Source organism: Schistocerca nitens, chromosome 1, assembly GCF_023898315.1.
Source record: "Schistocerca nitens isolate TAMUIC-IGC-003100 chromosome 1, iqSchNite1.1, whole genome shotgun sequence".
Taxonomy (NCBI): domain Eukaryota; kingdom Metazoa; phylum Arthropoda; class Insecta; order Orthoptera; family Acrididae; genus Schistocerca; species Schistocerca nitens.
In genome coordinates this window covers 1024118193-1024141697 of record NC_064614.1, presented here as the reverse complement: position 1 = coordinate 1024141697, position 23505 = coordinate 1024118193, and the positions used below count along the sequence as shown (strand labels likewise).

The 23505-nt window shown below is 44.0% G+C and overlaps 1 protein-coding gene across 3 annotated transcripts in view; it reads right to left on the bottom strand.

The window, feature by feature from the left end:
* Positions 1-23505, bottom strand: part of LOC126196424 (carboxypeptidase M-like) — a 293433-nt gene that overhangs the window by 181408 nt on the left and 88520 nt on the right. For all 3 annotated transcript variants that reach the window (XM_049934563.1, XM_049934564.1, XM_049934565.1), the window contains exon 2: positions 7014-7411. In XM_049934563.1, the coding sequence (XP_049790520.1) occupies positions 7014-7398 (385 nt within the window). In that variant the 5' untranslated portion in view covers positions 7399-7411. The remainder of the gene's footprint in view (positions 1-7013; positions 7412-23505) is intronic.

The following is a 23505-nucleotide window of genomic DNA, read 5'->3' as shown; positions in this document are numbered from 1 at the left end:
TTGTTTCTTTCCTTCGTTTAGTTGATTTGGAATACTTCATGCGAGGTAGATCAAGATGTGGAGGTAGGATTGGAGGTCGATCAAGATGTGGCCCGATAGCAGGAGTAAGTCGTGATCTAGTAACGAACTTTGACAGAATGTTGTGCGAACGTGAGCTCATTTGTTTTGGATTATTGTTTGTAATTGAAATAAATATTGCTTTTAAAACTCCTCAATTTTTCATTTGAACCAAGACTATTGCGACAGACTAAATTCAGAAAAAAGGAATGTGAGCCTCCGTGAAGAAATTAGGCGCAGTACATACCATATTATAAATGTGAAAAGCATTTGCTCAATTTTCACACTAAAAAAATTGAAAGTTCTCCATGACTTTTTGCATACTTCATATTCACGCAGAATTATAACCTTGCTCAGGATTTAGATGACACTGCAGAGCTACAGGTACAGATCAAATATGGGCACAAATGTGTGTCAATTTTGTTACATATTTTTGAAATACACAGGATAGATCCAAAATTCCACACTCAGACGCCACAGTGTGACTTCTTGCATACCAACAGTAAAAAATTTCGACCTGTTCATAATTTCGGTAGAAAATGGATGTCAAGGAAAGGCAGTTTGGCAAAACTGTAATCACAAGCACGACAAGTATCTTCGTTTAATGCTGAGTAGCTGCGCGGTCAAGTTTGGGCTATGGGTAAAGTTTTGCGTGAGAATACTCTAGTTTCAGTGTGTCTGGGTGTATTATGAGTAACTTCAGTGAAGTGGTTCAAACACAGAAAAATGTAACAACATTCACATTTACCAAGGGTGACTTGTGTACATGCTGCATCATCTTTACTGTGTCTGCATTGCAACAGTGGAATATCAAAAGTCGCAGTGATTACATTATCAAATGATGCAACAGACATTTCTCTTTTATCTCCGTGTAGAACAGTGGCCGTGAAACGTTTTTACTCAAGGGCCAATACTGACATTTTTGGGCGGCTCCTCGGGCCGCATGCTTACAGATCTTATTATTAAATGATAACTTATATAAATTAGTACGTGGTGATCCTATTGTAAGGGTAATTAAAGTTGGCCGCCGGTTCCCAGACCCAAGAACTGATCACTAAAAGTGGGCGCATTGCAGAACTGTTCTCGTTTTCAAATCGCTGCCATTCTCAGCGACCGCAAAATTGTGAGCCTAATTGCTTGACGAAGAGTTGTGTTGCCTGAGTGGCATGGTTATTAACTGATCAACAACACAAATTGCACTGATACTGTATAACGCATTTAAATATGATACACGGTCACAAATATTTACTAAATGTTTTAATGTCATTTTTATTCCACTCATTACACTGTTTTACAACAGCCTTAATTGGATTTCATGTTCCCTGGTACAAATATGCCCCGCATTTGAATATGACCTTCTCTACAATGTGCACTGACGAATTTGTGTTCCTTCCATTTGAAATTTACACTATAGCAGCTGATCGGTACGAGGCGCACTTGCCCACGAGCTGTCAATACTGGAAGACAAACAACAAAACGTCACCCCTCTCACATCGTCTGACGCTACAGTGACCCCACTGCCCCAGAACCAAGTAGCCAGCTGTAGTTAGCTACTGCCAGAATCATCAATCTCTATTAAAATTAAGCACACCTTCAGATGTTACTGTCTCTATAAATACACTGGTCTCCAAAATTACAGCAACAATTGGAAATTTTGCAAGGCTGCATTTATTTCGCCACTAAACAGTATAAACATGTGATAGTAAAGTAGAAACAATGTAAAGAATACAGAATGTAAGCAAGTGCAACAAGCATAACGGTAGACACAAACTTCTTCGTTTTTCTCCAAGTTAAAAGGATTTGTGCGCAATTTCTGACAACTCGTTAAAGTGCAGTATGGGTTGTGTCCATCTACGGCAGCATCACAGGTTTGATAACGGTGGGGCAGACTGTGAAAGATGTCATCAATCTCATGTTGAGGCAGTAACGCCCGTTCTCCTGCAGAACCGCTCGCAAATCTTAAAGAAAGGTTCGTGAATGAAGACGTGATGGAAACCGTCTCCCTAGTGCATCCCAGACATGCTCTATTGGATTGAAATCGGGAGAGCGGGCAGGGGCCACGCAATGCGTGCATCATCTTCCATTTTCAAGAAAACATCAACCACGCGTGCTCTATGAGGTCGAGCACTACCATCCAGCAGTAAGAAGTCTGGGCCCACAGCACCTTGTTACAACCGCACACGAGGTCACATGATTTCGGCACAACACCAGCCAGCAGTTAAACATTGACGTCTCACCCATACAGTTTCACGAAGAGGTGTTATAGTTATCAAGATAATCCCTGCCCACATCATTACGTATCCTCCTCGATATTGGCCTCTTTCCACAAAGTATGGGTCCCGAAATAGTTTTCCTTCAGTTGTGAATCCTCGGCAGTCACTCTCCAGACGAAATGGGGACTCATCTGCGAAAAGAGCATGGCCCACTGTTCGATCGTCCAGGTCGCATATTGAAGACTCCACTCTAGACGTTTTCTTCTGTGAAGATCCATCAGAGGTACATACAGCAGGTCTCCGACAATAAAGGCCACTCTGCCAAAGCCTACTGTACACCATTTGCCTAGATACAACACGTCCAGTGGATGCTGCGGTCAGATGCCAGTTGCCTTGCAGTACTAAGGCGGTACTGTCGTGCCCTTTCGGCCAAAGAACAGTCCTCTCTGTCTGATGTTACACCTTGTCGGCCCTACCCTGCTCTTCGGGATAGAGCTTCTGTCTCTATAAAATGTCGCCTCATCCGAGAAACAACAGAACGATTCACATTAAGCCATTGCGTCTCATCAGTTTGCGACCGTCCTGTTTCCATTCTTCCTATTGCCTCCCATCGGAGAGAGTCTGGTAGGCGTCTTCTCTGTGCTATACTCCACCATCTGTGACTATATACACAACAATCGCCGATGTGGGACTACCGGGCAAACATTACCCTGTTTGATAAGTGCCCTGATGTCATCATTGGCATGGTTGTCCGCTGACCGGAATGCCATCATACTTGCAGAACATGATCGTACCGATGTCTGTTACAGTTTGTGTCATTAAATCGTGAGTTATACACAGAACGGGGAAATAGCGGTTTGTTGCTTTAAAATGGGCTTTGCTACTGACTGCTCTTAACAAGCTCTTAGTGTTAAATGACATTTTTCTATTCGGTTATTAGTTACTGGGTGTGTATTATTATAAAATACGACTGAGAACCACGGGCCGCAGTTCACTTAATTCGGGCCGCAGTTTGACAACCACTGGTATACAAGTTTGTTGTACTTAGCAGATGTAATATCGATTGGAAAACGTGCCACGCGGTTCGTCAATTTGCAAGCGTACAACATCTTTAAGGCATCTAATACAGAGTATGTTCTACCGTATCTAAAAATGTATACATCCAGAGGATGCGAGTATTCGATTCTATTTACCATAACATTCTTGTTGGGAAAACATTCAAACACCTATCTACAGAAATACAGAGTTTCCTAGATAAATGAATTCGATGAGTCGTGGAACAGCCTCATCTCCGTCTTTTAAAATAATATTTAATCGGTTTTAGCTGTTATGTAACTGCCGGCCGCGGTGGTCTAGCGGTTCTAGGCGCTCAGTCCGGAACCGCGCGACTGCTACGGTCGCAGGTTCGAATCCTGCCTCGGGCATGGATGTGTGTGATGTCCTTAGGTTAGTTAGGTTTAAGTAGTTCTAAGTTCTAGGGGACTGATGACCAGAGAAGTTAAGTCCCATAGTGCTCAGAGCCATTTGAACCATTTGTTATGTAACTGCGAATAAACAAAAAACTATGACGTAACTTTAGTTTTCGATATGGTAACTAAAACTTTATCACTACTCTTTAAGTTTAGGAGGCACTAATGGTGGTACGGTTTTCTTCCAATGACTGTATTTAACTTAAATGATGACAGACCTTTTTTGCCCTCTACGAAGGGTAGGTGGAATATCGTAGGCTAATTCGCTTTCGGCAACAGCGGGAGTGCTGCAGACGTGTCACGCCAATCCAGAAGTGTAAAGAAGTCAACTGGATTGACCTGACACAGCTGCAGCACTTCTGCCTGCTGTCATGACGAATTAACGCACGATATCTTACTTTATGGACAGGCTACTCCGCGCTGACAAGGATCCTCAAAGGCGTGCTACATTACTGTGATGTGTGGATTTCAGGACTGCAAACGTACTCCTCTATGGAAATAAAAAATATTTATGTAATTACATTTTTGCGAGGTGATAATGAAAGCTTTTCGACTATTTTGCTTTCTTTCTATGTGTCCGTCCTTTACCCCAAACATAACAACCGTCGACATCAGCAAACAACTAAAGCGCTCACCCGATCGCAGTTGCAGGTTGCCTGTCGAACTCCTTCGAGGGGAAACAAAAATTAGATTTTCAGCACTTCATACAGTTATCGACCGACTTTAAAATGCTGTAATAATCTACTCATAATCACATATAATCTTATGGTAAACATTTAACACAATATCTTGAGTATCAGAGTTAGAAACTATGTATACGCCTTAAGGCAGTGTCACTCACAGCGAAAAGTACTGCTACTGTATTCACCCTGTATTTGAGAATAAGAGCACACAGCGAGTTCTAACAAAATTTACACCGAATATCAAATCTTTTAGAAACTTTTCCTCGCTGGCGCGTCCCAAAAAATAATGAAACGAAGAAAAGTTTACCGCTTCGTACACTTACGTTGTTCAGGCAGTAATATTCCAGGAATGATGTTTAATTTTATTACTACTTTGCTATAAACCCTATTCGTAACATATTCCTCAGACAGTATCCACATAGTCCACTGAATGCAACAGCAAAATTATGAATGCAACTGCTAAATTATAAAGTTGTACGGCGCATAGTTCACGAAATATGACGTCATAAACATTGAGATGTTTGAAAAACGAGCTTGTCTTAAAACTCCACGGAAATTTCCCGGACTATAATCATCCAGAGTAACTCAACTGTAAAATAATCAGACGTTTGAAACTGTTTTATAAATGGGAGTTCGAGTCTTCAAATAATCTGGAGATGGAGTGGGGGTGGTGTTACTGGTACGCTATCCGTTCTGGTATTAACAACTACATTTTTCGATTATCTGAAACTGCAGGCCCTTCTGTTATACTCCATCTGCTCTTTTTTCAGTACCTTCAGAGTTCATTAAAACCATTTTCATCTCTCTGCCGCAGTGCAGTTGCTAGGGAACAGGGAAATTTTCTCATTCGTTGCTCCATTGCTGTTAGATGAAGTTACAAGTGAAAAAAGCTTTTGACAGTGTACAATGGAACAGGCCGATGGGTATATGGAAGAAGAAGGGAGTACATTGGAAACAGGTGTGATTGGTGCAGGATCTATATTAACAAAAGAAGTAAGGGTAAGGATTGGAAATGAAATGTCTGAAGGAATAAGCATTGGAAGGGGTGTTAGATAAGGTTGTGCCTCTCTATTTTATTGGTCCACTTAACCTAGAAGAAAATATCGCCAAATACTTAGAAGGAGAAAGAGGACTATGTAATGGTGCAAAGAGAATATAAAGTATTAGATTTGCTGATGACATGGTATTACTGACAGAAAGCGAAAGAATTGTAAACAAAATGCTGAAAGATTTGAATGAAGCTTTTGTGGAATATGGGATGAGAAACAATACAGCAAAAACCAAGAGTATGGTGTTCGGTAAAAAAGAGACTGGCAAATACTAAGAAAAAATTTTATCATCCAAGTAAGAGCATTTAAATAACTTGGAAGCACTATTAATGAATATTTGAGATGCCATCATGAAGTGAATACTCGGATTAGTACAGTGAAGGAGGCATTCTATAGAAACAGGAGATTATTATGAGGCAAAGTGGATAAAAGTCTGAGGAAAACACTAGCCAAGTGTGTTGTCTGTGGTGTTGCACTCTGTGGGCACAAACATGGACGCTGAGACGAGAGGAGAAAGCAAAAAAGGCTAGTAACATTTGAAGTGTGGATGTGGTGAGACTGGACAGAAAGAAGTTGGAGGGAACGAGTGAGTAACGAGAGAGTGTTGGAAGGGGTTGGTGAGGGGAGAAGACTGCAGCACAGCAAGATATGCGAGAAAGAAAGAATTAAAAAAGAAGTCGTGTGACTAGGCCTCCCGTCGGATAGACCGTTCGCCGGGTGCAAGTCATTCGATTTGACGACACTTCGGTGACTTGCGCGTCGATGGGGATAAAATGATGATGATTAGGACAACAAAACACCCAGTCCCTGAACGGAGAAAATCCCCGACCCAGCCGGGAACCCCGGCTCTTAGGATTGACATTCTGTCGCGCTGACCACTTTTTTTTCATTTTGTTCGTTATAGTTCGTTGCATTAGGTCTGGGCGGACGTCACAAGACATCCGTTCAAGCTGATCTTTGAATCCTTAACTCAGTTTTTTTATTACAGAGAGCACGCAGCCCTCTGACCGAAAATGATGATGAAGGACACACAACACCTAGTCCCCTGCCGGGAATCGAACCCGGGCTCCTAGCGTAATTACAACTGTGTGCCGGACCGAGACATCACTTAGCTACCGGGGACGGACAGAAAGCAAGAAGAACTGAATGGGACATTCGTTGACATGGGATTGAGGAAGGAGGAAATACAAGATGACTGACGACATCAAGGGATGCGGAAATTACGCGGACCTGAGGAGGATGGCAGAAGACAGGAGAGAATGGAGAATTACCACGAACAGAGATGATACTGATGACCAGTGAAGCACATTGATACCTAGTGTGTCGCACTGACTCGTGTAACATCGCTGTCGAACGTCTACTACAATCAGTCCGTAAACTACGACCCAAGGAAGCTATCGAACGCAATCCATAACTGATGAAACATTTGGGATTTAGTCTAGTCATGAACAAATAGGTTGAGCCATACTACTGCCAGAAACGTTTCCTGCCATTGTAACGCGCTGAAAGGACCAAGAAAGAGAGTGTAAGCGAAGTACTTACTTTGCACAGACTTCCCGATGGAGTAAAGAGCGGTGAGCGTCGGGAACTTGACGGAGGTCATCCGCAGGAATTTGGTCATGCGGTCGTAGTTGTGGTAGCCGAAGTCGAGAGTGTAGTCGCCGTCGTAGTGCTGGCGGTAGGCGGCGCGCACGTGCTCGGGGGCGGTGAGGTCGACGTCCGCGGCGGGGGCGGAGGGGGACGCGTCGTCTGCGGTGTCGGGGGCGGACACCAGCAGGTCCGGCGCGGCGTCGCCATGGAAGGCGATGCGGCCCGTGCCCTCCGCTGCGGCCGCGACGTCGGCGCCCATCGCCTCCTCGACGGCCCACACCAGCAGGTACACGAACGCCACCAGCACGCACGACGAGAACAGCGTCGACGGGCGCATCGCGTGGCCGCTCCTGCAAAACGTCGCCGCAACATAATCACACAAATGATCAAGATACTGCACAAGTAGAGCGGCAGCGACATGGAAGTTCTACATCTACATCTACACGGATACTCCGGAAGCAACCGTTTGGCGCGTGGCATAGGGTATTCTGTACAACTAATAGTTTCCTATCCTGTTCCACTCGTAAACAGAGTGGGAGCGAGGTGGCGCAGTGGTTAGCACACTGGACTCGTATTCGGGAGGACGACGGTTCAGTTCCGCGTCCGGCCATCCTGATTTCCCTAAATCCATCCAGGCAAATGCCGAGATGGTTCCTTTGAAAGGGCACGGCCGACTTCCTTCCTCGCCCTTCCATAATCCGATGAGACCGATGACCTCGCTATTTCGTCTCTTCCCCCAAACAACCCAACCCGACGCCCTTAATTTCTCGTATCCTATATTCGTGGTCATTATGCGCAATGTACGTTGGCGGCAGTAGAACTGTTCGGCAGTCAGCTTCAAATACCGATTATCTTAATTTCCTCAGTAGTTTTCGTCGTAAAGAACGTCGCCTTCCATCCAGGCATCTCCATAACTCTTGCGTGTTGTTCAAACTCATCGGTAACAATTCTAGCAGCCCGCCACTGGATTACTTCGATGTCTTCCTTTAATTCGATCTGGTACGGATCCCAAACTCTTGAGCAATACTGAAGAATAGGATGATCAGCGTCCTAGAAACTTTCCTAAAATTCTCCCAATAAGCCGAAGCGACCATTCGCCTTCCCTACCACGTCCTCTTATGCCCGTTCCATTTCATATCGCTTTGAAAAGTTGCGCTCAGATGTTTAAATGACATGACTGTATCAAGCAAGAAACTGGTAATGCTGTATCCGAACATTACGCGTTTGTTTTTTCTACTCATTCGCATAACTTAAATTTTTCGACATTTAGAGCTAGCTGCATTCACCACACCACCTATAAATTTTATGTAATACATCTTCTACCCTCCTACGGTCTCTCATCTTCGACGCCTTATCACACACCACAGCGCCATTACAAGACGACCGCAGACTGCTGCCCACGCTGTCCGCCAAATCATTTATGTAGCCGGCCGCTGTGGCGTAGCGTTTCTAGGCGCTTCAGTCCGGAACCGCGCTGCTGCTACTGTCGCAGGTTCGAATCCTGCCTCGGGCATGGATGTGTGTGATGTCCTTAGGTTTAAGTAGTGCTAAGTCTAGGGGACTAATGACCTCAGATGTTAGTCCGATAGTGCTTAGAGCCATATGAACCATCATTTATGTATATAGAGAACAATAGCGACCTTATCACACTTCGTTGGAGCCCTCCTCTCAATACTCTTGTCTCTGATGAATACTCGCATCGAGGACAACATACTCACATATCTGTGAAGCTATTCCATATACTTTATCTTTGTTAACAAATTTTTGTTCATCATTTTCAGCCACTGTTCATGAAGATTGCCGATATGAAGAAACAGCAAATGGTGTGCTATTTCTTCACATCGAAAATCATGTTGTTCCATTCAGACCACCGTCCCGCCCCCCCCCCTCCCCCCTTCCACCAGTGCAACCTCAGTTCTTCTTTCGTGCCACATATACTTGCTTGTCACAGTCAAAGAGAAAGAGTGGAGGTGATGAAAGTTCAAAAAGCATTAAGGCTCCTTCACACAGTGAAAGTAAAATTATGTTCTACTACAATTTCAAAAGTACAGCTTCAAATATTTGCCGAAAATGGCGAAAAAAAATGAAAGACAAATATCTGCACTCGATATTGTAGTTCTGATATGGAGATAAGGGAAAAATATCGTCGACATGCATATCGATATTTTATCCACAGCCCTACTGCCCATTTCTCGACCGTTCTCGTACAACTGAGCTAGAAGTCTGCCTCTAATATATGCGGCGTCGATGGGAGGTTTGAGGTTTCTTCGGTGTTCTTCCCGTGAACTCGTAACTGTCAAACTGTCGGTGCACAGCCGTGCAGCTGGTCTGTTAGCGAGACGTGTGCTGGCAGAGTGGGTCAGCGCACGTGGGCCGGTATGCGGGGCGAGCAGTTAGCCAGGGGTCAGGAGCAAGGCCGGGCCGCGGATGCAGGCCGCGTGGGCAAAGCCGCCGAGGCCCGTCTGGCGCCGCTGCTCTACATAATGCACGTGGCGTGGCTGCGCAGCCGCGGCCGCCGTCACTGCACGGCGCGACGGGCCCCGGTGTCGCGGCAATTACCTGCGGCCAGACGACCGGGTTTCGGAAGGTCTTAGACTAGACCTTTCGCTGCTACATACGTGTTCTCGGCATTGTGTGCTGAGTGCGGCTTTGTTGTCGCTGTACTGCTCGTCAAATGTTGACACCTGTGCTGCGAGACGGCTTCCCGGCCGCTGTGAAATACTTATCATCCGGTTTTAAGACAACTATTCGCTGAAAAAAAATTCTTTTCTGTACATCTTACAGTCTGGTATCTTTGCTCGATGGAGAACTGTATTTCTTTTTCGTTATTAGTCGTAGCTACTGCACTGCATCATAGTAAGTAAAACATTGCACATTATTTTAACCTTTGCAGAGGCAAACGGCTTTGCATAAACTTTGAATATTATTGATTTTTCCAGTGTATGAAATTTAGATAATGTATCGAAATTTTATTCAAAACTGAGAGCAGAACTAAATCTCCTTTTGTTCTCGAGTTATTGATTTTTATATCCGACGGATTGTCGACTATGACGCGCCTGTTTCCGTCCTTGCAAATCGGCAGTTATGGGGTTATAACAGTAGTCATATTTCTTAAACGGTTCAAGATTTCAAAATCAGCGTTTTCCAAATGACAGCACGCGAAGAGGCACGTATTTCGTATGATATAACGTTTTTATTCACCGAGATATGGAAGTGAGAGATCGGCGGCTTAGCAGGCATCCAGACATCAATACAACTGTAGAAAAACCCGAGTGACGCGCTTATACACGGCCAGAATACCCGAGAACAGAGGAGCGGGACGTCTGTGCATCTCCACAGCAGCAAAATGGCTAGTAACAATCCAGTAAACTCCTCATCCCCAATTCTGTAAAGAGTCGATCTCACATGTATAAAACAGCTGCAAAAATTGATTACTTTACCGATGAGTTAATGTGCTAAGTATTGGGCTTTAAGGAAGTAAGTGAGTTTAAGTTTCGAAAAAGTTTGATATTATGGTTAAGCTTTGTTAGTAGTACTCTCATTATGAAACACTGCATGAGTATAGTCTGGGTAAGTTGCATAAGATTTGAAGTAACAACTAGTTTTTATACGTCTTAATGTTTATGAGGTTGTATCTGCTGAATTATGTGCCGTACAATGACATAATTCTGCAGGTATATTCAGTGGTATGGATGGACACTGTCAGCAAACTGTATTGTGAATAGAATTACGAGGGCTATTCGGAAAATAAGGAACGATAGGTCGTGAAATGGAAACAACAATGAAAATCAAAAATGTTTTATTTGCAACGGTTACCTATACCTTCCAGCTACTTTTCTACACAGTCCCCGCTCAGACTTAGACATATATCGTAGCATTGTAGCAAATTTTCAATTCCCTCGTTATAGAAGACAGCTGACAGTGCTTTTCCACAATTTTCTACTCTGGACTGCAGCTCGTTGTCTGTGTCAAAATGTTGTCTTCATAGCCAGCGGTTCATTTGAGCAGAGATGAACCACAGGAGTAGCCAATTACTGGCTGTATTGTGGGTGATCAAACACTCCCCATCCGAAACGCTGCAGGAGCATCTTCATTGCCCCTGCAGAGTGCGGCCGAGAATTGTCGTGTAGAACGAACCGCATGACAGTTATGCTATGTGGATTGCATAGCTTCAGGCGAAATCTTTCTCCAGGCCCTCATACTTGGTGGGAGACGCTAATTCCTAGCCATCTTTACGTTCTCACTGTGAGCTCAGAACTGAAAAGAGCGACATGATGCGATCGAAGGGCGTACTAGACACAGTGCCCAACACATTTGTGCAAAGCTTCATCAGATTTTCAATGTATTTTTCGTTTCGCGACCTATCGTTTCTTACTTTCCGAATAACCGTCGTAGTAGTAAAGACATAATAAATTAAAACGTCATGCCTAATGTTGAAGCATTACTGCATGGACAGCGAAAATTTAGTAAGTGCTAAACTTTTTTCCTTTCATTTTTTAATGTGTGGTACCAGCGAGAAAAAATTTCGTAAAAGTTTGGAATCGTGTGTAAAGTTTGTTCGAAGTCACAAAGAGCTCTCACTCTCAAATACTGGGTGAAGGTAGTGTGGGTAATTTGGTACCATGAGTTACTCTGCCTAAAGACGAAGACAAAGTTTCTTACTATAATAGTCGTCTTGCAGTCTTCATTGGCGTATAGAGGATTTCTGGGTAGGAAGAATGCAGTATGTTACCAAATAGCCTCAGCTGCCAGGGTCGCTAACACACGCCTTTGCGGTGGAACTCTACTTAGAGGTAAGCCAGTTTGAATCCTGGTAGTGGATGACATTTTCACTGCTAGTATTTGACTAGCAAGGGGAGAGAGGTGGTGGCGTAAAGTTGCTAACAATTAGTCTTTGCGCCCGTGTCATGGATTAGCGTCCAAACCTCTCTGCAGTGTCTCATGAAGGAAGGGAGTGTGAGACTTGACGATGATCCGTACGTCGAGTGGGAACGTTACGCTTGTCGGTCCCCTTGGTACAGTTCGAGAGGAGTAGCCAGTGTGCCTGCATTGGGTTTCTACTTTTCTCTCTCTCACTACCACCACTACCACCATCATCGTACAGAACACCAACGTAACGTCACACTGTACCCAACTCTCATATATCCACACCGAAAGAGGCCATTGTGCGCGGAGCAAGAAAACCCTTTCCGACTATGCGGTATGCGGCTGAACGTACCTCTTGAAGACTACCAGCCAAAATTTCAATACGACTTTGCTTTACTTTAGTAGCATGTTACCATGGAAGGGAGTGTGAGACTTGACGATGATCCGTACGTCGAGTGGGAACGTTACGCTTGTCGGTCCCCTTGGTACAGTTCGAGAGGAGTAGCCAGTGTGCCTGCATTGGGTTTCTACTTTTCTCTCTCTCACTACCACCACTACCACCATCATCGTACAGAACACCAACGTAACGTCACACTGTACCCAACTCTCATATATCCACACCGAAAGAGGCCATTGTGCGCGGAGCAAGAAAACCCTTTCCGACTATGCGGTATGCGGCTGAACGTACCTCTTGAAGACTACCAGCCAAAATTTCAATACGACTTTGCTTTACTTTAGTAGCATGTTACCATGGGTAGAGAGTCATCGACAGATCTAGATATAACATCAGGTGCAGGGAACTGTTTTGGTACTCTTGCTGTTAATGGCATGGCAGACAGTACTAATACTAACCCCACACTTTTCGCAGATAGTGCTGTTACATATAACGAAGTACTCTCTCAAAAAACTTGCTCACTTATAGAGTCACATCTTGATAAGATTTCAAAGTGAGCTAAAGGTTCGGAACTTGCTTTAAAAGTTCAGGAACGTAGAACTGTGTGGGTCCCATACAAATTAGGACAAATACGGAATATTGAATGTATGCAAGAAACGACGGCACGAATGTTCACAGATTTGTTTGACGCATGAGAGAGCGTCACGGACGTTAGCAACCTGAATTGCTAGACACAGAAAGATAATAACTAACTATCACTCGAAAGAGCAAAGTTTCGAGAAAAAATACCCTACAACGCCCCACGTATCTCTCCAGTAGGGAGCGTGGAGGCAAGATTAGAATAATTACAGTGCGCACGGAGGTACATTAGCAATTTTTCTTCCCGCGTTCCAAAGCCGAATGAAATGTAAAGAAGTCTTAATTGGTGGTACAGTGGGAAAGTACCCCGTGCTATGCGCTACACAGTGGTTTGCTTATGTATGTAGACCCAGATACCCTATTGGTTTGATTATTTACTAATAGAACCGAATACGATGTGCTGAAATGCGAACATCCAACAGAAAAGAAATTAGCATCGAACATGCCATAAAGAAGCGAAATAGCAAAGCTGCCAGGATAAAAGGACAGGGATAAAGGAAATCGGTTACAAGAAGTTAGTGTCACGAATCCTAGATTATTTCTCCAGCGTTGGGAGTCTGTATCAAGTAGCCCTGATGACAGGTATTTAACGAATTCATAGACGCGCGGCTAAAAACGTAAAAGAACGGTATAGCACATACGAAATTTTAGCAGCGATTCTCAAGTAACTTGGATACGAATCTCTGGAAGAATGGCGATGTTATTGTCCCACTGAGCGAGATGGCACAGTGATATCTGGACTCGTATGAGCGAGGCCGACGGTTCAAATCACAGGCTGACTATCTAGACCTACGTTTTCCGTGATTACCCTTAATCACTTAAAGTGAATGCCGGAATAGTTCCTGCCAATTTCCGTCCCCAATCCGAACTTGTGCTCCACATCTAATGATCTCATCATCGGTTGGGACGCTAAACCCTAATCTTCCTTTCTTCCTTCCCTATTCCGGCGGAACCCTGTTGAAGGATGAAACCCACAGGGACTGCAAACTTTTACGGAATATTAAAAATTCGTTGACACGCGTTTACAGGTCAGTTTCGACTTTCTAGGCATTGTTGGGCAAAGTTTTGAGTCGATATTCGAAGAAGACTGCGCGATAATTCTGTTTCCATCACTGCACACGCGTATGTCACGAAGGGAGCAAGAAACAAAATAAGAGAGATTAGGGCGCGTATCGAACATATGCACAGTCCTTTTTTCTTAGCTCAGTACATGAATAGTATAGAAATAAAACCTGAAGTATCCTTCAAAACACACTTTACGGTGACTAGCAGAGTATGCTTGTAGATGTGGATGTAGGTGGAAATGATGCAATAAGTAACAATTGTTTCAAGATTCACCATCGCGGTTTGTAGCAGTGATCTGCAGTGTGAGATCTCACTCAGACTCTATGGTACTTAGCGGTTTCCTTATTGTCTCAATCCAAGCATTAGATTTATACGATCAGTAAATGGCGATGATAGTCGCTTGTAGACGTCAAAAGCCCAGCTGATCACGGGCATCATTGCGAGACTGATCCACTCCTCATCTTGTGATAATTTCTCCCACTGGGTAATATTTATCTTAATTTACTGATTCGTTGGTTAGCGTTCTGGTTCTAATCGCTTGAACTGAAGCTCCAGTAATTAGAAGCCCAAGAAGGAATCGTCGTTGTGGTGTAGACAATTGAATCTGCTTACCATCGCAGGCACTCAAGAATAAGAATAAATAGCGCAAGCCACTCATGCTGCTGGTAGTTCCTCGGCAGTGGCGTACGTTGTATTCCTGACATTCGGCGAAACGGGAATATGATAATACAAAAGATGTGGAAGATAGCATGTTTCAAAATGAATACAAAGGATTTAAGGCTTTGAAGAATTTATTACATTCAATTTAGAATTATAAATAATACATCGGATGAAAGAGCAACTCACGTAGTTTTTTTTTGTGTAACTGTGCGCAAAGGGAAGAGTATGGGAAAACCAAGAGTGACTGAAAAATGTGTTGAACGTGTGAGAGTCTTTCTCACGTAGTCGCAAAAAATCTGTTCGGAAGGCTAGTCGTGAATGAGCAATTCCAGTGACGTCTATGTGGAGACTTTAAAGGAAACTCTTACAACTACATCCTTATCGTTTTTAGTTGTTACAAGCTCCACGGCTGAAACGTGACAGCTTTGCTGAATGACGATGAAGATTTTATGGATCGTGTCGTCTTTAGTAATGAATCGACATTTCACCTACGTGGAAATATGAACAAACGTAACGTGCGCATCAGGTGGTCATAAATACCTTTCCTCAAATGGAAGAAGCTGAACCATAGAACTTTATTTGACCGCCGTCTCACTGGCATAAGTCAGTACGCGACTGGTTAAACGACGTTGTACCCGACCGTTGGACTGGCAGCCAGGGGCCGAGAACAGAGCTTGTCTTGCATGACCTCCAAGTTCAAACACGGTCTGACTCCATGCAGTTTGTACCTTTGGGCGTTGACAAAGTATCATGTGTATGTGCCTCCGCTACCAGCAGAACTTGCCTATCGACGCGATGTGTGGTAGAGGGTACTCACATTTAACACTTAGTTCCTATTTCATTTGATATACACTGAAGAGCCAAAAAACTGGCACACGTGCCTAATATCGTGTACAGCCCTCGCGAGCACGCAGAAGTGGCGCAACACGACGTTGCATGGACACGACTAATGTCTGAAGTAGTCTCGAGGAGATTGATACCATGAATCCTGCAGGGCTGTCCATAAATCCGTAAGAGTACGAGGGGGCGGAGATCTCTTCTGAACAGCACGTTGCAAGGCATCCCAGATATGCTCAATAATATTCATGTCTGGGGAGATTGGTGGCCAGTGGATGAGTTTAAACTGAGAAGAGTGTTCCTGGAGCCACTCTGTAGCAATTCTGAACGTGTGGGCTGTCGAATTGTCCTGCTGGAATTCCCCAAATCTGTCGGAATGCACAATGCAAATGAATGGATGCATGTGACTAGACAGGATATTTACGTTCGTGTCACCTGTCAGAGTCGTATCTAGACGTATCAGTGGTCCCTTATCACTCCAATTGCACACACCCCACACCATTACAGAGCCCCAACCAGCCCTGCTGACATGCAGGGTCTATGGATTCATGAGGCTTACTCCATACCCGTACACGTTCATTCGATCGATACAATTTGAAACGAGACTCGTCCGACCAGGCAACATGTTTCGAGTGATCAGCAGACCAACGTCGGTGTTGACGGGCCCAGGCGAGGCGTAAAGTTTTGTGTCGTGCAGTCATCAAGGGTACACGAGTGGGCCTTCGGCTCCGAAAGCCCGTATCGACGATGTTTCGTTGAATGGTTCGCACGCTGATGGCCAAGCGTACTGTCACGTTCAACCATTCTCTTCAGTCGTCGTTGGCCCCGTTCTTGCAACGATGTCGGAGATTTGATGTTTTACCGGATTCCTAATATTCACGGTGTACTCGTGAAATGGTCATACGGGAAAATCCCCACTTCATCGCTACCTTGGAGATGCTGTGTCCCATCTCTCGCGCGCCGACTATAACACCACGTTCAAACTAACTTAAATCTTGATAACTTGCCATTGTAGCAGCAGTAACCGATCTAACGACTGCACCAGACACTTGTTGTCTTATAAAGGTGTCGCGGGCCGCATCGCCGTGTTCTGCCTGTTTACATATTTCTGGTTGGTTCAAATGGCTCTGAGCACTATGGCACTTAACATCTGAGGTCATCAGTCCCCTAGAACTTAGAACCACTTAAACCTAACTAAACTAAGGACATCACACACATCCATGCCCGAGGCAGGATTCGAACCTGCGACCGTAGCGGTCGCGCGGTTCCAGACTGAGGCGCCTAGAGCCGCTCGGTCATACCGGCCGGCTTACATATTTCTGTATTTGAATACGCATTCCTATACCAGTTTCTTTGGTGATTCAGTGTGTTATTTATAAGTGTTAATTCAATGTAATAAATGCCACGAAGCTTGACAACTCGTATGTTTATTTTGAAACACGTTTCACGCTCGAAATGCCAAAAATTTTCAGACGGTAATCGCTGGAAAAGCGTACATGCAGACATCTAAACTAAACTGGTTTTAGAAATTGTCAACAATGGCGAGGATGAGAAGAAAGTGAAGCGTCTAAGTAGTCAGAATATGACAGATTATGTAGATTTATCAAATAAAGTTATTTTTCCCTGGCCAACGCCGGCCGAAGTGGCCGTGCGGTTAAAGGCGCTGCAGTCTGGAACCGCAAGACCGCTACGGTCGCAGGTTCGAATCCTGCCTCGGGTATGGATGTTTGTGATGTCCTTAGGTTAGTTAGGTTTAACTAGTTCTAAGTTCTAGGGGACTAATAACCTCAGCAGTTGAGTCCCATAGTGCTCAGAGCCATTTGAACCATTTGAACCCTGGCCAACGTACAACGGAACTGTTGGATATCGTAGGAGAGGCTTGTTTTTTCGCATTTGGTCGTAGTATCGCCTTGTGTCTATGGTAAGTCTTACGCTAAGGTGGACTGCTTTCGTTTTTGTAGGACGCAATACAACACTGTTCCAGTGTGGCTTTTAGGCAAGTCACAAGCACTGTTTGCTGCTGCACGCGCCAGAGATGGCTGTATCAGCTCTGGTAGCGCTCTAGGCACTTAAGGCTGGTTTGCAGAAACTTCTCTGCAGGGGAGGAAAGCGTGACTGAGCCTTTTCTAAGCTGAACTTGGTGAACCCGCAGGGTGTTTGTAGAGCGCGCCGAACGGGTCGTTTTGAACTGATTGTATCCTGAATGTGAGCCGTCTCGTATATTCTCCCAAAATGGTCATGTTTCTACATCTACATCTACATCTATACTCCGCAAGCCATCTTACGGCGTGTGGTGGAGGGTACTTTCTGTATCAGCGACTCTTCCTCCTTCTCCTCGTCTTGTCACAAATGGTTCGCGAAAACGATTGCTGGTAGGCCTCCACGTCGGCTCGAATCCCTCTGATTTTATCTTCACGATCTTTTTGAGAGATCTGTAAGGTCGGTACGTAGAAGGAAACAATATTTTGGCTGACGCTTCTAGGAATGCACGCTATCCTAACTTTAAAAGTAGACCATAACGGGATGCCGAACGCCTTCCTTGCAGCATCTGCCACTGGAGTTGGCTAATAAATGGAGCTGTAACGAAACTTGCTGCTCTTCTTTTGATCTTCTCTCTAATTCCTCTATCAATCCTGTCTGGTACGTAACCCAGACTGAGTAATATGTAATTCATAATCGGCCTTACCAAACTATAAGAAATATGTAATACATATTTCAATCCATAAAAGACCTCTTCTTTAACTATTAGAAACCTGAAGTGTGCCATGCGTGTGACTCCCTCTTGTGCAAGAATACGACCGTGGGAAGTTCAAATGGTTCAAATGGCTCTGAGCACTATGGGACTTAACTTCTGTGGTCATCAGTCCCCTAGAACTTAGAACTACTTAAACCTAACTAACCTAAGGACAGCACACACATCCATGCCCGAGGCAGGATTCGAACCTGCGACCATAGCGGTCGCGCGGTTCGACTGTAGCGCCTATAACCGCTCCGCCACACCGGCCGGCGACCGTGGGAAGTGATGTGACAGTTAATTCCTTGCAAAATGAGAACTTGAATGTAAATGATTAGCTTCTACAACTCGAACGACTGCAAACTTCTGGAATTTCTATCTGTATAGCACTTGGGCCTACAGCTTTAGACAGCAATCTCTGAAACAAGCGTTCTGAATTTTCCTTAAACTACACTGTTTCAACTACGTGCTGTCCGCCCCCGGTAGCTGAGTGGTCAGCGCGACAGAATGTCAATACTAAGGGCCCGGGTTCGATTCCCGGCTGGGTCGGAGATTTTCTCCGCTCAGGGACTGGGTGTTGTGTTGTCCTAATCATCATCATTTCATCCACATCGACGCGCAAGTCGCCGAAGTGGCGTCAAATCGAACGACTTGCACCCGGCGAACGGTCTATCCGACTGTAGGCCCTAGTCACACTTGCGGTGCTCAGACTTCGTATTCTGTTCATTCACTGCTTATTCGCTACATCTTACATTTCATTCCATTTTGTTCCATTTCTCTCTTTTATTATTCTGTTTTTGTTCTCTATAGTACTGTTTTCTGTTCAGGTTTTGCTGATGCCTGCAGGTAAAGACATTATTTCAAACTCCTATCAGGTCTTTTCCTCGGGTCGAAAGGGATGAGATAATCACATGTCTAGTGACACTATTCTCAGTTTAAAAGTTTTTCTCGTAGAAGTATAAATGAATTTTGCTCCTGGAGGACCGAAACCTCTCAAGTGTTTACTAAAATATATAATAGGTTTTAGTTTCGGCGAAACACATTTCACATTCCAAGTGCCGTATTATCTTATTGTTATGTATGATTATTTTAAGTATCTAGAACAGGAAGTGCAGAATTCTTTTCGCGCGTTCAGTTGTCGCTCGGGCATTCCCGCTTTTCTTAGGCCACTTCTGGAATTTTCTAACACGTGCAGAATGAAGTCATGCCTTCGTCGTTCATTATTCGCTTTAACGACAGCTGATGCTCTCGACACCTCGCAGCTCCTCCAACAAGAAAGAATCTCAGCAAAATATAATCAGCATTGCGTTAGTAGTTGAATTAAAAATTGGAGAAAATATGATTTTGCCGGCCGAAGTGGCCGTGCGGTTCTAGGCGCTGCAGTCTGGGGCCGCGAGACCGCTACGGTCGCAGGTTCGAATCCTGCCTCGGGCATGGATGTGTGTGATGTCCTTAGGTTAGTTAGGTTTAAGTAGTTCTAAGTTCTAGGGGACTGATGACCCCAGAAGGTAAGTCCCATAGTGCTCAAGGCCATTTGAACCAACCAACCAGTGAGGGACGCATTACGCCAGGCTCTTTGGGTCTTAGTTCCGCATTATGTGATAAGTGGACGGCCACGACAAATATTTGGAATGCTTACGCGAATGTAATGGGTAAAAATAAATCACAAAACAGACGTTCGCAAATTTAAAATCGTTTACAAAATAAACATGAGTAGAATCGCCCTGAGCTGCTCTTTAAAACTATTTCTATCTACACTCGATTTTTCGGCTTACAAGACCATTATCAGACAACTACTTGACGTCAAAGACGAGAATATGCTGGATAACGAATTGCGAAAATTAGATTTTACAGTCGAAAACTTTGTTGAAAACTTACAGAGAGAAACTTCTTTGATAATACAAATTTAACAGCACCACAAAATGTTAAACAAAAACATTGAATTGAATATAGACGACTGAGCAAATGTGACAAATGGAATTTCACTAACTTCAGAACATTTAAACTGAAAGTATGTATAAGGAGTTCAGTGTCTTTTAAACTACAAATAATTTGAAAAAATTATAGAGATACCATGTAACTACTGAGGAACCATGTATTAATTAAAAACAGCAAAGTACACGACACGAAATTAAGAAGCAATGCGACTGAGCAGAATGCGTGAAGGAAACAATAAAGAATATGGTCTAGAAAAGAACTACTTTAAGTTTTGATTGGTCGCTTGAAACCAAGATGGGACTATGAATCACATGTTTGTTAATATTTAAGTGTGCTTCAGCCAAATCTCAACGAACTAAGATTGAGTCAATGAGATTCGTAATTCGGAATATTTGGGAAAGGATTAAGTTTCAGAATCCGCCTGGTATCCTATGGAAAGCTTGGTCGGAATTGAGGGATTGCTGTTGTATTGCCCCGTACATTCACTGTTTTTGTTTATTATAGTATTAGGATAACAAAAAATAATTTTTAACCTCGGAGTATCCACGAACTAATCGACTTTAGTATCTTGTTTCCAAAGTTATCCACGAGCATTTTAGTACTCAAAACGAATGTACGAGAAAAGTAGTTTCAGTCATACATTTCTGTGTTTTTCAAAATAGGAAATATTTTGACCGATACAAACTCGAATTTTCATTAGCACTACCTTATTTCCACACATATGGTTAGATGTGAAATCCTATTTCCGTGAACGGGCTGGTTTCCATACGTGCTGCTTACAGTACGCTCATTCGCCCAATGACTTGAAACTCTCCTCATTTCACCGAGTAATAACCTAACGTCTCTGGTGACCTCTTTTTTCTCATGCATACCTAATGATATCGACAGCTCGTCTCTCAAGAGCTTTCTTTCTTTCAATTCGTAGCCCTTACGAGAGTGTAACGATATTATGTCGAGAGAAGAGCAATGTTTCCCTTCAGAGACGCCACTGAGAAACTTATAAATCATTACTATTAAAAACAGTCTTGATCACGATTTATTTAACAAGGTGACCGGTTTCGACCACTACTGTGGTCATCTTCAGACCATTGAGTAGGAACCTCTTTCTGTTGGAGAATCACTACTAAAAGTTATGGAGGCAGTTTGTACAAAGATTTTTCGCGTCACGCATATGGTTCGCACAGACGGTTGCTCACAATTGGATGCATTATGTTAGAGTGTTTGGGTCTTAGTTTCCCTTTATGTGATAAGTGGACGGCCACAGAAACAGTATGAAGTGCTGACACGAATGGGCAATAGGAAGCCACAAAAATTCGGAAGTCCTAAGTCGTATACAAAATAAGACGAAATTTGAATAGAATTTTCATAAGCTACTTCGTAAATTATTTTGATCTACTGTCGGCTTACAAGGCAATCATCAAGCAACTGTTTATTGTTGTCAGAGACAATAATAAGTTGCAGAACGATTCATCAATTTCTTGGGTCTTCCACTGAGAAAGATCTCCTTGCACTCTAAAAGGCAGGAAGTACGCCCGTGGTTACGGAAGCAGCAGCTGCTGATGTAAGTATGGTTATAGCGATAATTTACTTACTCAATAATGAAAATAGTAGCTAACGGCCGGCCGAAGTGGCCGTGCGGTTAAAGGCGCTGCAGTCTGGAACCGCAAGACCGCTACGGTCGCAGGTTCGAATCCTGCCTCGGGCATGGATGTTTGTGATGTCCTTAGGTTAGTTAGGTTTAACTAGTTCTAAGTTCTAGAGGACTAATGACCTCAGCAGTTGAGTCCCATAGTGCTCAGAGCCATTTGAACCATAGTAGCTAACGAACATAAAAGTAATGTTATCAACTGTGAACCTAAAACAGGGTAGTAACGGGCACGATTATGCAGTAATAAAATCCGCCTCCGCAGTAACAAAACCGATTATTAATGGGCACGTTGCTGACCTTGAATGGCGTCGAGAAACGGTAAACATGGTGGCTATTATTAGAGCGGGATGCTGACCAGTTTTTGTTAGCGCGGCCTAATATATTCAACAGGCAGCCTGTTTCGACAAGTAGAGCCGCAGTATGAATACTGCGCCGCTCGCATGGCTTCTTGTGACACAGGACCGGCCTAAAGGAATTCATGGAACAGCCACGGCCCGTTAGAATAATTATGTTGTGCGCGTCGAGTCTGCTCGCGGAACGTGTCTAATTTAAATGTACATGAATATACTCCGGAAATAACTGTGGCGCGTACTGTAAAAGCCCTTTTATTGTTAGTCGTACGCTTTCGTCACTCGTTCACTTATGGAGTGATCGAAGAATGATTATATCCGAGGCTCCTAAACGTGTCCATCTATTTCCATACCTTCACGCGAAGTATTCGATGTACAGTCATTTACAGGAGTCTATCACAGCACTATGGACTACATAAGGTGACAAAACTCATGGAATACCTTTTTATATAGTGTCGGGCAACCTTTTGCCCTGTTTTGTGCAACAAAGTCGTTGGTCTCAACAAGTCGTTGGAAGTTACTTGCAGAAATAATGAGCCATGCTGCCTCTGCGGCCGTCCGTTATTGAGAAACTGTTGCCGGTGCAGGATTTTGTGTACGACCTGACCTCTCGATTATCTCCCATAAATAGGCGATCTGAGTGGCCATACCAGTTACTCCAATTGCTCGGAAAGTTCTTCAACCCAATCGCGAAGTTTTGCCCCGATGACATGACTTCGTTGTCTGAGCACATGAAGTACATGAAAGGCAGCAGATGGTCTCAAAGTAGCCGAACAAAACCACTTTCAGTCGATCAGTTCAGTTGGACGAGAGCACCTAGTCCATTCCATCTAAACATACCCCACACAATTATGGAGTCACCACCAACTTCCAAATGCCTTGTTGGCAACTTGGGTCTATGGGTCTTGTGTCTGCACCACTCTCGAACCCCATCATCAGCTCTTACCAACTCAAATCAGGCTACAGTCTATGGTACAACTGATACGGTCACGAGCCCAGTAGACGCGCCTCGGGGGATGTCGTGTTGTTAGCGAAGGCACTCGCGTCGGTCATCTGCTACCATACCCCATTAGCGGCAAATTTCCTAACGGAAACGTTCGTCGCACGTCCTACATTGATTTCTACTTCAAGCAGTGTTGCTTGTCTGTTAGCACTGACGGCTTTACGGAATAGCCGCTGCTCTTGGTCGTTATTAGGAGGCCTTTGGTCACTGGTATTCTCGGCATACTCTTGACACTGTGAATCTCGGAATATTGGATTCTCTATTTCCGAAATGTAATGTCCCGTGTGTCTGGCTCCAACTACCATCCCGC